Below are 16,640 nucleotides of genomic sequence, written 5' to 3' on the forward strand. Positions count from 1 at the left end.
GGTTCGTGCCCCGGTCCGGGAAGATCCCACATGCCGCGGAGCGGCTGGGCCCGTGAGCCATGGCCGCTGAGCCTGCGCGTCCGGAGCCTGTGCTTAGCAACGGGAGGGGCCAGAGCGGTGAGAGGCCCGCGTACCACAAAAAAAAAAAAAAAAAAAAAAGTTAATTCAGGAACACTCCTATGAAAACAGTACCTCAGAAGGTATGAAAACTACAATCAAAATTTGGCACCTGGGACTTCCCTGGTGGTCCAATGGTTAAGACTCTGCGCTTCCACTGCAAGGGGCTCGATTCCTGGTGGGGGAACTAAAAGCCCGCATGCCACGCAGTGCGGCCAAAAAAAAAAAAAAAATGACACCAAGTGACTGATTTATAGAAGGCATCACCTACACCAACATGAGACAAATGTAGAGGTCCCAGGGCTCTGGCAAAACAGGGCAGAACTACAGAAGAAACTGAAATACAGGCAGCAGCACTCAATAAACAAAAATTAAATTTAAAAAGTGGCAGATGATGAAAGAGTTTTGCTATGAAAAAAACAAATGGGATGACAGCTATAAAGGTGCTGTTTTTGAAAATAAGAATTCCAGAATGATTTAACACTTGAAACTATGTGAGTAGATAATTTGGTTTATAAGTAAACATAAGCAAATAATTTTTTAAAAAGTGAAGGGGAAATATGACAAATAAAAACTAAGGGAACCTGTTGACAGTAGACTTGCCTTGAAAGAAATGATAAAAGACATTTTTCAGAAAGAAGGAAAGGTATACAGGTCGGAAGTCCAGATCTATATATAAAAAAAAGGTCAGAGAAGGAATAAATAAAAGTAAAATAAAATCTTTTACTTTCTTATTCTTAACTGAACTAAGAGATACTGTTCAAAATAATAATAGCAACAATATACTGTGTGGTTACAACTTATGGATAGGTGAAATGAATGACAGCAATATTGTAAGGGGGAGGGAGGAATTGGGAATACTTTGTTATAAGGTATCTACACTATCTGTGAAGTGGTACAGAATTATTGAAAGCAAACTCAGATTAGTTGTAAATGTATACTGCAAACTCTAGGGAAACCATTAAAAGTAAAAAAAAAAAGTATAATTGATGTAAGAGAGAAAATGGAATAATATAAAATGCTCATTTAAAACCATAAAATGGAGGGGCTTCCCTGGTGGCGCAGTGGTTAAGAATCCGCCTGCGGGGACATGGGTTTGAGCCCTGGTCCAGGAAGATCCCACATGTCGCGGAACAACTAGGCCTGTGCACCACAACTGCTGGGCCTGCACTCTAGAGCCTGCGAGCCACAACTACTGAGCCCGCATGCTACAACTACTGAAGCCTGCGTGCCTAGAGCCTGTGCTCTGCAACAAAAGAAGCCACCGCAATGAGAAGCCTGTGCACCACAACAAAGAGTATCCCTGCTCGCCACAACTAGAGAAAGCCCACGTGCAGCAACGAAGACCCAATGCAGCCAAAAATAAATAAATTAAATAAATAAATTTATTTTAAAAAACCCATAAAATGGAGAAAAAGAGGGGAAGATAAAATATAAGACCCAGGGACTTCCCTGGTGGCACAGTGGTTAAGACTCCACACTCCCAATGCAGGGGGCCTGGGTTCGATCCCTGGTCAGGGAACTAGATCTCACTCGCATGCTGCAACTAAGAGTTCAAATGCCACAACTAAGGAGACTGCCTGCTGCAACTAAGGAGCCTGCCTGCTGCAACTAAGACCCACCGCAACCAAAAAAAAAAAAAAAAGACCCAAACTACATGTTGCCTACAAGAAACCAATTCTAAAATAAAGTGTTACAGAAAGATATACCATGCTAACACCAAGAAAAAGAAAACTGAAGTTGCTGTATTTTTTCACACAAAGTAGATTTCAGAACTAGGAAGATTATCAGGGATAAAGAGGGGTATTACATAATAATAAAAGGGTCAATTCTTCAAGAAGACAGGACAATCTTTAACATATATGCAGCTAAGAAAAGAATGCCAAAATAAGTGAGGCAAAAACTGATAGAATTGCAAGGAGAAACAAACAAATACACTATTATAGTGGAGACTTCAATGTACTTTCATCAGTAATTGACAGATCCAGCAGGCAGAAGATAAGTATATATTCAATAGCTGACTTGAACAGTACCATCAATCAACTGATTCTAAGAGTCATTTATAAAATACTTCAGTCAATAACAGCAGAATACACATTCTTCTCAAGCTCACATGTAACATTCATTAAGGAAGACCACAGTATGGTCCTAAAACACACCTTAACAAATTTGAAAGAACAGAAATCATACAAAGTATGGTCCCAGACCACAGTGGACTTAAACTAGAAATCAATAATGGAAAGATAGCCAGGAAATCCCAAAATATCTATATATTAAACAACATAATTCTATGAGACATGGATTAAAGAAAAAGTCTTGAGAAATTTAAAAATATTTTGAACTAAATGAAAATGAAATACAACTTACCAAAATTAGTGTGATGCAGTGAAAGCAGTACTTAAGAGACAAATTTATGGCACTGAATGCAGAGAAGAAAGATCTAAAATCAATAATCTATGTTTCTACCTTAGAACGATAAAGAAGAACAATATAGGCCTAGAACAAGCAGAAGGAAAAAAATCTTAATTAGAGCAGAAATCAATGAAATTGAAAATAAGAAATCAACAGAGGAAAATGAAGGAAACCAAAAAGCTAGTTCTTTGAAAAGATCAAAGAAATTCATAAACCTCTAGCCAGACTAATCAAGAAAAAAACAGACAACACAAATTATTAATATCAGAAATGAAAAAAGGGTCATTGGCCCCAAGGACATTTAAAGGATAATAAAAGAATATTATGAAAAACTTTAGGCCCACAAATTTGTTAACTTAAATGAAGTGGACCAATTCCTTGAATGACACTACCAAATCTCACACAGAAGAAATAGATAATCTGAATAGGTGTGTACCTATTAAAAAAACTGAATCAATAATTAACAACTTTCCAAAAAAAGAAAGTACCAGGCCCAGATGGTTTCCCTGGTGAATTCTACCAAACATTCAAGGAACAAATGATACCAATTCTCTGCAATCTCTTCCGGAAAACAGAAGCAGAGGAAATACTCATGATTCTGAGGCCAAAATACCCTAATACCCAAACCAGAAAAAGACATTACAAGAAAGGAAAACTACAAATCAATATCTCATGAACACAGATGCAAAATCTTCAGCAAAATATTAGCAAATTGAATCCAACAATGTGTAAGAATTATATACCATCCCCAAGTGGGATTTATCCCAGGCACGCAAGGTTGGGTTCAACATTTCAAAAATCAATTCAAGTAATTAATCACATTAAGAGAAAAAAAGAAGAAAAATCATATGATCATATCAACAGATGCAGAAAAGGACATTTTGCAAACTCGATCATCCATTCATAATAAAAACTCTCAGCAAAACTAGGACTGGAGGGCTCCCTGGTGGCACAGTGGCTGACAGTCCGCCTGCCGATGCAGGGGAAACGGGTTCGTGCCCTGGTCCGGGAAGATCCCACATGCCGCAAAGCGGCTGGGCCCGTGAGCCATGGCCGCTGAGCCTGCGCGTCTGGAGCCTGTGCTCCGCAACGGGAGAGGCCACAACAGTGAGAGGCCCGCGTACCGCAAAAAACACCAAACAAACAAACAAAAAAAAACTAGGACTGGAAGGGAACTTCCTCAACTTGATAAATAACAATTACAGAAAGCTTATAGCTAACATCATGTTTACTGCTGAGAAACTAGATGTTTTCCCCCTAAAGTCAGGAACAATGCAAGAATGTCTCCTCTCACCACTGCTATTCAACATCATATTGGAATTCCTAGCTAATGCAAGGAAAAGGATATAAAAGTATACAGACTGGGAAGGAAAAAAATAAAACTGTCTTTGTTCATAGAGAACATGACTGCCTATGCAGAAAACCCCCCAAAATTGACAAAAGCTTCCTGGAACTAATAAGTGACTATAGCAAGGTTTCAGGATACAAAATAAATATACAAAAATCAACTGCATTCCTAAATACTAAAAATGAACAACTAGAATTTAAAATTAAAAACACAATACCATTTATAGTAGAAAAAGAAAAAACAATATACTTAGATATAAATCTAAATGAGGAAAACTATAAAACTCTGATAAAAGAAATCAAAGAAGCTCTGAACAAAGAGATATTCCATGAGAAGGCTTAACATTAAGATGTCAATTCTTCCCAGCTTGATCTATAGATTCAATGTAATCTCAACAAAAGTCTCAGCAAGTTATTCTGTGATATTGACAAACTGATTCTAAAGTTTATATAGATATAGGCAAAAGACCTATTAGCTAATACAACAGGGAAGAAGAAGAACAAAGTCAGAGAACTGACATTATCTGACTTCAAGACTTATCACAAAGCTAAATTAATCAAGACAGTGTGGTTTTAGCCAATGAATGGACAGACAGACCAATGAAACAAAATAGGGTCCAGAAATAGACTGACACAAATATAGTCAATCATTCACAAAGTAGCAAAGGCAATTTCATGGAGAAAGATAATCTTTCCAACAAATGGTGCTGAAACAACTGGAATCCACATGCAAAAAAAGAAAAAAAAAATCTAGATACAGACCTTACACCTTTCACAGAAGTTAAGTCAAAATGGATTACAAACCTATATGTAAAAAAGGAAAACTATAAAACTACTAGAAGATAACACAGTATAAAAACTTAGACTATAACACCAAAAATGATCTGTGAAAGAAAAAAATTGATGACTTTATTAAAATTTGGACTTCATTAAAATTTAAAACTTGTGCTCTATGAAAGACACTCAAGAGAAGACGAGGGCTTCCCTGGTGGCACAGTGGTTGAGAGTCTGCCTGCTGATGCAGGGGACGTGGGTTCGTGCCCCGGTCCGGGAAGATCCCACATGCCACGGAGCGGCTAGGCCCGTGAGCCATGGCCGCTGAGCCTGCACGTCCGGAGCCTGTGCTCCGCAACGGGAGAGGCCACAGCAGAGAGGCCCGTGTACTGCAAAAAAAAAAAAGACAAGTCACAGCCTAGGAGAAAATTATCTGCAAAATAGGTATCTGATAAAAAACTTGTATCCAAACAAAGAACTCTTAAAACTGAACAATAAGAAAACAAAACACATCAATTAAAAAATGAGCCAAAGATTGGAACAGACATTTCATCAAAGATATACAGATGGCAAATAAGCATATGAAAAGGTGCTCTCTCTCTCTTTCTCTCTCTCTCTCTACTTTTTTTGCCAAGCCGCACAGTTATGCAGGATCTCAGTTCCCCAACTAGGGATTGAACCCGTGCCCTCTGCAGTGGAAGCGTGGAGTCTTAACCACTGGACTGCCAGGGAAGTCCCATGCTCAATATTGTGTTATTAACGAACTGCAAATTAAAATTACAATAAAATACTACTACATGCCTATTAGAATTGCTAAAATCCAAAAAACTGACAATACCAAATGCTGAAGAGGATGTAGAGCAATAGGCACTCTCATTCACTGCTGATGGGAATACAAAATGGTATAGTCACTTTTTGGCAGTCTTATTATCTGATACAGCAGTTGTGCTCCTGGTTATGTACCAAACTGAGTTAGAAACTTATGTCCACACAAAAACCTGCACATGAATGTTTGAGCAGTATTATTCATAAATGCCCGAAACTGGAAGCAATCAAGATGTCCCTCAACAGGTACATGTATAACAAACTGTAGTACAACCACACAATGCAATATTAAATATTATTCAGCATTAAAAAGAAATGACTTGGGCTTCCCTGGTGGCACAGTGGTTGAGAGTCTGCCTGCCGATGCAGGGGACACGGGTTCGTGCCCCGGTCCGGGAAGATCCCACATTCCACGGAGCGGCTGCGCCCGTGAGCCATGGCCGCTGAGCCTGCGCGTCCGGAGCCTGTGCTCCGCAATGGGAGAGGCCACAACAGTGAGAGGCCCGTGTACCGTAAAAAAAAAAAAAAGAAATGACTTTATCAAGCCACAAAAAGACATGGTGGGATCTTAAATATCGCTAACTGAACATGGCCAATCAGAAAAGGGGACATACCATATGACTCCAACTATATAACATTTTAGAAAAGGCAAAACTGTAGAGACATAAAAAGCCCAGTGGTTATCAGGGGTTTGAGGAGATGGAGGGAGAGATGAGTAAGTGGAGCACAGGGGATTTTTAGAGCAGTGAAACTATTCTTTGATACTGTCATAGTAGATACGTGACATTATGGATTTGTTAAAACCCATAGACCTGTACACATAAAGAGTAAACTTTAATGTAAACTGTGGACAATGTGTTAATAATAATTTATCAACACTGGTTCATTAAATGTACCACTCTAACACAAAATGTTAAAAATAGGGAAAACTGGGGCTTCCCTGGTGGCACAGTGGTTGAGAGTCCGCCTGCCGATGCAGGGGACATGGGTTCATGCCCCGGCCTGGGAAGATCCCACATGCCGCGGAGCGGCTAGTCCCATGAGCCATGACCGCTGAGCCTGCGCGTCCAGAGCCTGTGCTCCGGCAACAGGAGAGGCCGCAACAGTGAGAGGCCCGTGTACTGCAAAAAAAAAAAAGGGAAATCTGTGTACAGGGGAAGGAAGGCACATAGGAACTCTCTGTACTATCTGCTCAATTTTTCTGTAAATCTAAAACTGTTCTAAAAAATAAAATTAATTAGAAAAATCACTCACTGAATCACTGAGTGAAGCAGTGTAGAAAATGGACTGAAAGTGAACTAGAGGGAATGAAGGCAAGAATATCAGCTTGGAGGCTATGGTAATATCAACTTTCTCTCCCATCAACAGTGTATGAGAATGTACATTTATTCATGCCTTTGCCAAAAATGGGTATTATCACTGTTGGTGAAAAATAATTTGTTCTAGTTCATATTTCTTTAATGACTAATGAGGCTCAGCATCTTTGCATTGATAATTGACCATTTGCATTTCTTTTTTATGTCCTTTGTCTTTCTCAGTTGTTTGTTCTTACCTTGATTTACAAATTCTTTGAGTTTAACACCTTCTGTATTTTATCACAACTTAAAAAATATCTTTTGAATTTTATAACCATCATTTTTAATCACTGCATATTATTTCACCAACATACAACTTACTGTTTAAAACCAGTTCTTAGTAGTTTTTCGATGTCACAGATATCATTATGAAAATTTTGTGCATAGAGATTTTTCTACATTATGAAATCTTTTCTTTGAACATATTTTTGGAATGGGAAATACTGAACTGTTGACTGCAAGCACATTTTTATACTTTCGATGAAAGGATATTATCAATTTATACTGCCATCAGCAATATATTAAAATACTAGATTCACTGCATACTCACAATCACTAGGTAGTACAGTATTTAAATATATTTGCTAATTTAGTAGCATAAAAATTTTCCTTTTATTAATTTGTACTTTATTGGTGAAAACCAACATTTTCTGAAATATTTACTTGTTTTTTCTTGAGAAATTTTGGGTTATATTCTTTGCTCACTAATGTAGGAGAATATAAAAATTTTTTCCTTTGAATGCAATAACAGATTTATATGGATATTTTAACTAATAAAAAACTAGCCCTTTGCTGTCTCCATTTGCTGCAAATATTTTTCACCTTCTATGGTTTCCTTATAATTTTAGACACCTGTGATGTATGGAAAATTTAATTTTTATGCAGTCAAATCTAACAGTTTTCCTATGTGAATTCTATCATTTTAAGCTTAAAGAATTATACTCCATTCAGTAGTTTGAAAATTATACTTTCTTTGTGTTTTTCCATGTTTCAATGATTTATACTTAACATATTAATCTCATAAACTTTAACTTGTTTACAATAATAATAGCTAACATTTATTGAGCATTCACTGTATGACAGGTGCTATCATAGACCCAGTTTACATATGTAAATTTATTTAATCCTTACAACTACCTTCTGTGGGTTAGGTATTTGTAGTATCCCAATTTCACAGATGCGGAAACTCAGGCTTTGTGTGGTTAAGTAATTCAGGTAGTATCACACAGGTAGTATACCTGGCAAAACCTGGGTATTAAGCAGCACAGTCTGACTCCAGAGCCTGTGCTTTTAACTGTTACATTATACTGATACTCAAGTTATCTCAATGACATTTTTAATAAATAATTCTTCCCTTAATCATTGTTTTGTAATGCTTCCTTTACTGAAATTCTTTTCACAGGGTCTCAGACTATTTAGTTTGCTCTCCAGATTTGTCTTTTTATAGTAACAATACATGGTTTTAAATACTATAGCTATAAAATATATTTTAATGTTTGATAGTTTTAGGATATGTGTTAGCATAATTCTAAAAGGAATATTTTTTTCTTGGCCGTGCCATGTGGTAAGCAGGATCTTAGATCCCCAACCAGGGATTGAACGCATACCCTCTGCACTGGGAGCGCGGAGTCTTAACCACTGGACTTCCAGGTTAAGTCCCTAAAATGAAGACTGAGTACTTGAGGAAAAATGCAATCTTAATACAATATCCTTACCATACACTGGTGTCTTCCCTGGCAGGATGACAATAATGAGCTGTAGCCCAGAGTACGTGTTCTTGAGATGCCGGAACATGGGCTCCACGCTGTCTGCCCCCTGCGCGTATTTGCAGAAGCAAGGCTGGCCCTGGATGGGCATCCCTGCATCTTTAGAAATCTTACGCAGCTGGTCCGTGAAACCCCTAGAAGGAGAAATCACTAAAATAAAACCTTTGTCTAGTCAGCAACACCTACAAATTAGTAATGGAAAGTTTGGGAATGGAATGGAGAATGAAGCAAAGATTTGTGTGCTACATATAAGAAGAGGTCATCAGACTACTGATGTTAAGGGCAATGGTTGGTCAGTAATCTATTTTTCAAACTAAGAACACTACTGTACAGTTATGTGGCATTTTGTAGTTCACAAAGGACATTAGTAATAGAGTGTGCTGGCTAAGAGCTCAGCTCTATAGGTTCCAGTTCTAGTTCTGTTACGTACTAGCTATGGAATTTTAGGCAAAGTTTTTCAGTTTCTCTCATCTGTAAAATGACCACTTTCAATATAGGGTTGATGTGAAGATTAAATGAGATAATACACGTGAAGCACTTAGCACTTAGCACACTCATACCTTTTCTAATTTGATCCTAACAAGATTCATAAGAAAGTGGTAGGTAAAGTATTACTGCCATTTTATAAATCAGGAAACAGTTTCAGGGACATTAAGTATTTGACCAAGGTCAAATGCTTATTAGACAAATGGCAAGAGTAAGAACTATGACCTAGTCCAGAATTTCTTTCTACAATAATACCTATCTGACACTTAGGATAGCAGGAAAGATTCTGTCCTCAGAAAAGATTAAAAAAAACAAGAAAACATTTAAAAAGAAATGAGGCAGACAGCACTTTAATGTACTTTTATCCACACTGAAAAAACAAAAGACTAATAATTTCTTATTTAAACAAAATTCTGCACTTAGCCTAGGATAAATAAGTAATAATGTTGGGATTTAACAATCACTTTACTTGTTTTTAAAACAAATACGGTCCTACGTCAAAGATCTGAGTGATCTTTGCTCAAAAACACTGATTCCCTCAGGACAGAGATGGAGTTTGTAGGAATTCCCTTCTCCTTTTCCTTATTAGTATTTAATTCAAGAAAGTATGAAGTTGAATATTTTCAGTTAGCCTGAACAAGAGCCATAAGCCCAATGATTATGAGACTTCTATCAAGCCATGAATAAAACATGTAAAATGAAAAGAATAACTCGAAGCTTGAAAAACAGTTGGAGGTGTTTTCTTTGGTCTCTGGAGGTCAAGTAAGATAATAGCAGCATTCTCCTTAACTGTCCTCATGACATTTTACTTGAAAGCCAGGGGATAAAAACTATACTAAAAGGGCTTCCCTGGTGGCGCAGTGGTTGAGAGTTTGCCTGCCGATGTGGGAGATATGGGTTCGTGCCCCGGTCTGGGAAGATCCCACATGCTGCGGAGCGGCTAGGCCCGTGAGCCATGGCCGCAGAGCCTGCGTGTCCGGAGCCTGTGCTCCGCAACAGGAGAGGCCACAACAGTGAGAGGCCCGCATACCGCAAAAAAAAAAAAAATAATAAAATAAAATAAAAATATACTAAGTGAACCTTAAGACGTAGGATTTGGAGCTAATAAAAAGGAGTGAACAGAATGAAATAGAAAATAATTTTTCTCACATGAAGGAGGCAAATTCTGAATTGACCTGGGGTAAACTGGTCTCTACGTCACTCAAGAACTATTCATTATGGGCATATTTTATAGGATTTGTTAGTGGAGACTTAAATTAGACCATAATCATTTCCTTAGGGAAATTAGATTCCAGAGGGGAAACAAGAAACTTACACAGATAATTATAATATAATTCTATTTTATACAGGAAGTGACAAGTACAAATGGAGAGGATATTGATAAACTACTATGGTTAATACTATGGATTATTTCCAGCATCACAAATCACAGAAGACTGGCTATTATTTAGAAATGTAGAGATAGAAAGGAGGCATTTTCAGTAAAGAGTAGAATGAGTGGAAATGGAAAAAAATACCACACAGTTAGAGGGCATACAGTACTCAGTTTCTTTGCCCAGAATATATGAAAATGGAGAAAGGACTTAAGAGGCAAATAAAAAATTTTAAATGTTATACTGATTTTTAATGTTATTCTTTGTCAAAGAGAAACCTAAAAGTTTTAGAGCGGAGGTAGTCACAAGTGGAGCTGGTGCTCTTTTCACAGTAGCACAACTCCTGAAACAAGAGTAACAGCAGAAGCCCTTGAGACTGCCAATGCCCCAAAGATTAGAGAGTCCCAAAGGAGATGGTGTAGAGGAGAAAGGAAGCCAAAGTGGTAAAAAGAAAACAGGAAGGCAAGAATGGAGAGAATGTCAGGAAGGTAGTCAATTGTATCTAATGCTGCACAAATTTTGAGGAAAAATAATGGCCGAGAAGAGACCATTAGAATTGATAAGCAAAAAGATACTGAAGATCTTCCAGTAACCAGTTTCAGCAGACCACTAAGATTTCAAGGAAGGAGAGAGAATGGAAGCCTGGAAGCCTTAAATCAGGTAAAATGAAAAATGAAGGGCTTCCCTGGTGGCGCACTGGTTGAGAGTCCACCTGCCGATGCAGGGGACACGGGTTCGTGCCCCGGTCTGGGAGGATCCCACATGCCGCGGAGCGGCTGGGCCCGTGAGCCAAGGCCACTGAGCCAGCGCATCTGGAGCCTGTGCTCCGCAATGGGAGAGGGCACAATGGTGAGAGGCCCGCGTACCGCAAAAAAAAAAAAAAAAAAAAAAAAAAAAGAAGATTTTGGGTTTGTTTTAAATTTAAACAGAAGATTGTTGAGGGAAAGAATCTGGAGAAGAGGAAAAGTAGTGGAGATGCAGGTCAAATTTTGGAAAGTAAGGAAGTGAAAATGAGAAATTAAATGACTCTTTCAAAGAACTCAATTGAGAAATAAGGATGTTATTTAATCCTCATTCAGTAAATAGGTACTATTATCTCTATTTTTAAAAGGTGAAAAGTGAAGCATAATGAGATTAAATAAATTATCCATGGTAGTAAGACTAGAAAGTGGCAAACCTGAGAATTACATCTAATCTGTTCGCCATCAAAAGCCAATGGTACTCCTGCTATACCACATAAGCTAGTCCATTAGGATGCTTGTAAGAATGAATCAGTGACTTAGATATGACCAACAAATTCAGGAATCTTTATCAAAGTAACAAGAAGAAACATTTTTAAAGGTTCAGTGATTAAATATACTTCATATTGAGGCAACACTGGTTAGAATATTAGCTGAGTAATTTAAAACTGAAATACAAAATTTAAACACAAAATGGTCCCAAAGTGAAACTAATGACAAGCCTTACTTCAATATTTCTTCTCTGCACTGCCTCTGTGTGGCAAAACAAGCTATAGCCCACATTTTGATTTCAACTCCTGTGTGGAACTGTTTCCCTCGCATGTCCCATACTCCGTGGCTTGGTGTTGCTACTGTCCGATTCTACAGAGAAAGAGAAATAATAAGGCAAAAATGAACAAACATTTAATATATAACTTATTTGAATGAGCTGAAAATAAGCATTTCAAATTGCTGAACTGTATATATCTGATATTCTACATGGAATAGGCTGTTCTAAATCAATATTTTATATTTTTATCATAGAAAAACAAAAGTTCTACTAAGTTCAAGCAAAGACACTGATCTTGAAACAAACAAAAAAAATTGTTGGAACAATAAAACACTTTTTAAATTCCAGACTTAGCTAGGAAGCCCTTCTCTCCATACACAGAAACTGTATGATTATAATTTAAAAATTATCAATTATTTACCCGGCCACCATACTGGAGCATAGGTGCTGGAAGTACGCGTCCGGTTACATGGGCCATTTCATCCCGAACTTTAAATTGAAACTCCTGAACAAATGGATCTGTTTCATAATTTGCACTTCTTACCTAACAACAGAAAAAGTTTGTAGTTACTTTCAAAATTCCCCCAAATTCCCTGCTTTAGAACCCTCTAACTTTTTTTCTTCACTGTGTCAACAATGTTTTATAATACTGACAGGTGCAGATAATGGTACCCTCACTATAGAGCAGAGAATCTTAACTTGGGGACCACAGATCATGAGTGGACTGTAGGAAGTCTGTGAACCTCCTGATAATTTACAGAACATTTAAATGTATTAGGCTGCATAATAAGAAATTTCAACTATTTATGACTCATGAAAATGGTAACTTTATATGATTAAGCCTCATATACTTTGGGAGGGTGGTTGAGAGTCTGCAAGAGAAATATAAGGTTTAAAAAGTTCGTATGGGTTTTCCCCTAATATCTTATGGAAAAACTCGAATGAACTTTTTGGCCAACCCAATACCTGACCTAAAAATAGTTAATTACTTCTAATTAGAGGATCTGGATATATACTATTGAAATTTATTTTATGTAGATCTCGACAGCAAATATCAATAATCCTAAAGCTTTTTTTCCTAATTGATTACAAGTTATACAAAATCTCCTTGAATATTTTCAGATAAAACACAGCACATTATAAAATTTACTTAAGAGATACACTTGAGACAGAAAAGAAAGCCAGTATGAGATACAGATTATAATTTTTATGTAATATACCAATATGTGCAAAGATAAAGAATTTATTGTAATTCAGTGTAGACTTGAATCTCAAAAGTGTAATTCATGCTCATAGTGTGCTATAATACGTTTTTCAAAACATATTTACTTAGTCTCAGAAAAAAGGTCAAACAAGGTTACAAAAAAAGGCAATGCTCAATTCTTTGAGTAACATTCTATTAAAAAACACTATATAGGGCTTCCCTGGTGGCACAGTGGTTGAGAGTCCACCTCAAATCTCAATAACTAGTTCTAACTCATTTATTAACAGCTTTTCTGTTCAGAGAGATGATATTTTACAGTGATTGAAAGCACAGGCTTTGGAATCTAACAGCTCTGGGTTCAAAGTCTAACTTCTTTACTCACTTACTGTTACTATTATTGTATTATTATAATTATAGCATCTGGTAGGCTGGTGCAGTGATTGAGAGTAGGAACTCTAGAATCAGAATGTACATGGTTTCAAATTATATATCACTTGCTTAGCTATATGGTTTTAGGCCAATCATTTAACTTAACTGAGATTTAATTTTATCCTCTGTAAAATAAAGATTATAAAAGACTTACTTTATAGTCATAGGTTATTGTGAAAATTAATTATAAAACATTTAGCACCAAGCACATCACCTACCAACTCCTGGTAAATAGTAGTAGTTGTTATTGTTTGTAACCTTACAGGAAAAAAAATGGCATTTAAGCTTGAAGAAAAGATACATTAGTTAGATGCGTTAATTAGATGCCTAATTTAGAAAACAAATTTTCCTGCACATTGTGGGGAGATTCTTTTTACATATTTAGATTATATAGTGTTTTTTGTTTTTGTTTTTGTCTTTGTTTTTTGGTGGTACGTGGGCCTCTCACTGTTGTGGCCTCTCCAGTTGAGGAGCACAGGCCTTGGACGCGCAGGCTCAGCGGCCATGGCTCATGGGCCCAGCCGCTCCGCGGCCATGTGGGATCTTCCCAGACCGGGGCACGAACCCGCGTCCCCTGCATCGGCAGGCGGACTCTCAACCACTGTGCCACCAGGGAAGCCCCATCAGTTTTAAAAGTAGTATTGATGTCTCTTTTCTCCCCATTTAGAGCAAGGAGACAGCTTAGAGATCCCATACAGCTGGAGCTGTCTTATATTTCTTTATTCATCCTGTACGGTTACCAGTGTTTACAATGGAGCCAAGCCATCCTACTTTGTGTGTTAAGACTCTCACCATTGCTAGTCATAAAACTTTGACTTTTCTTCCTTTTCTCTTCCTCTTTTAGGTGGAAGTAATGAAGGTCCAGTTTGCTAAACTGAAACATTAGTTCTGAGAGTATCTGTTCTGAATCTAATTAAAGAGCTTGGGGTTAAATTAGAAGGATCTAGTCTAACCCTTTTCATAGAACCCACTAAGATTCACCTCTAGAATACCACTAGATTACTTCCATAATCTCTTTTAATTCTGACAGCCCATGAAATGGTAATAAGGTATGAGTTGATAAGGACATGGTTCTTTAGAGCTGACCCTCATATGTTTTTAATTTTCATTTCTAGGGTTAAGTACTAACCAATCTGCTAATTTCCTCTTGTCTATCTGGTGCAGATCTTGCTGTTGCTTTGATCATAGTGGAGGTTTGATTGTCCGTTAGCTTCTTGATACATCGTTGCCCTGCCACAATATTACAGACCTACAAATGGAAAAAAGTTTTGTACTAGATATATACATCTTTCTTAAAATTCTGAGCACCAATTACATGTGAGATTAAATTTTAATATCTACTCCATTAAACCACTTCTGTTTAATATCAATACTGCTTTACAGTATGATTATAATTAGGTAAAATATACACTGCATAAAAAGGCTGAAAAGAAGTGTACCAAAATGCTAACAGTGGTTACATTTAGAGTGGTAGGACTGTGGATGAATTTTTTCCCATATTATTTTATAGCTGAAAATTTAGAATAAAAGGAAATTTATAAACAGTTCAGTCTCCAAAATAAATGTGAGAATATGAAGTAAGTTATAGGTCATTAAAAACCCCAACAGAACGATGAATAAGAGGATATTAATAAGCAGCCTAAACACATTACTTCTAGTGGCAGATAGGTATGTTTCTGCTCCTGCCCCACTTGCAGACAGGGAAGGTGTGGGTACTTCAGCTGAAGAGTATACTTTTCTCTGAAATACTGTGCTACTGTTCTCTCCACAGTTTGGCCATTTTCTAACTGTAAAGGAAAGCTGGAAAAAAAAAATTACACATTAACAACTCTTATCTCATTATGAGCCAGCAAAACTCCCAATCTACTAACTAGAGCAAGCTGCCTCACATCATCTCTGCTCTGACAAACACCAGCTTTTCTTACGTTTGATGACTGGCAGGCCTTCTTGTTACATTACAAACACGGTATTTCCGTCTCATTGTTCCACAATGAGTCACTTCAACCTTCAGACCTGTTCCCAACAAGAAAAACTGAGGTTATAGAACTGTCACATGTAAAATATTTATAACTATAAAGCCTGTTCACTACTATAAAAACTCAAATTCTAAACAGAAAATCTGTGATACAGGCAATGTGATATTAACAAAGGATTTTATATATAACATTGTTAACAACAGTTACAATCATGATAGACCTAACTCCAAACCTTTTCCCTATTCTATCAAGTTATTAAAAAATAGTATAAAATTTGCAAAGCCTGTATATCAAGGGATAAAGTTCTCCATTAATAAAAAACCCTGCTTACAATGCAGGTTTTTATGCTGGTCGAGGGAAGGAGCAAAGGGAGTTATGATAATTCTCAAGATATTCTATAACCTTCAAAGTATGTGATATCTGATTTGCCCAGTAATCACATACTGACTGAAGATCATAATTTCATATAGCTGAAGAAGAAAGTCCTTCAAAGATTTTTAATGCAGGAAGGAAAAAAAAAAAAATCCCAGGCCCTTTTAACAGAAGTGGAGTGACAATTTCGCTGAAGGATAATATAGTGATACAGTTCTTTTACTACTATTAGAAATCAAATGCAACCAAAATAATTCCTAGAACAGGTAATCCAGACCTTCTTATGGACCCTTTGAGAATCTGATGAAAGCAATAAATTCTCAGAAAAATGCAACATACACTTAATTTAGCATATGATTTTAGATGTTTGTGGATCTGTACGTCCATTTGTGGACCCTAGGGGTTTGCAGATCCTAGGCCTGCTTTAGAAAGTGAAGCTGTGGGCTTTTAAAACACTGGCTGAAATTCTTTGGGATGAATTTTCCTATGCAGTGGTGTACAAAAGAATTTTCTGAGATGATGGATTGTTCTACATCTGTGCTAAAATCACCAGCAATATGTTACTGCACACATGAAATGTGGCTAGTGTGACTAAAAAACTAAAATTTTAATTTAACTTTAATAAATTAAAATTTAAATAGCTACATGTGGCTAGTGGATACTCTTGGAGCTACCTAGAGAAGAGTTAACAAACA

At 37.0% G+C, this 16,640-nt stretch overlaps 1 protein-coding gene across 2 annotated transcripts in view; it reads right to left on the reverse strand.

The window, feature by feature from the left end:
- The window catches only part of LOC103079391 (argonaute RISC catalytic component 3), a 125,624-nt gene that overhangs the window by 28,616 nt on the left and 80,368 nt on the right, over positions 1-16,640 (reverse strand). Inside the window, exons 6-12 of one of the 2 annotated variants that reach the window (XM_007453828.1) lie at positions 15,523-15,610; positions 15,250-15,397; positions 14,723-14,846; positions 14,033-14,056; positions 12,386-12,483; positions 11,923-12,056; positions 8,546-8,730 (exon numbers count right to left, since the gene is read on the reverse strand). In XM_007453828.1, coding sequence (XP_007453890.1) covers positions 8,546-8,730; positions 11,923-12,056; positions 12,386-12,483; positions 14,033-14,056; positions 14,723-14,846; positions 15,250-15,397; positions 15,523-15,610 — 801 coding nt within the window. Of the gene's footprint in view, positions 1-8,545; positions 8,731-11,922; positions 12,057-12,385; positions 12,509-14,032; positions 14,057-14,722; positions 14,847-15,249; positions 15,398-15,522; positions 15,611-16,640 lie in introns of both variants that reach the window. The other variant, XM_007453827.1, reaches the window with a different exon arrangement.

This window comes from Lipotes vexillifer, unplaced genomic scaffold (genome assembly GCF_000442215.2).
Source record: "Lipotes vexillifer unplaced genomic scaffold, Lipotes_vexillifer_v1.1 scaffold213, whole genome shotgun sequence".
In the NCBI taxonomy this organism is placed as follows: domain Eukaryota; kingdom Metazoa; phylum Chordata; class Mammalia; order Artiodactyla; family Lipotidae; genus Lipotes; species Lipotes vexillifer.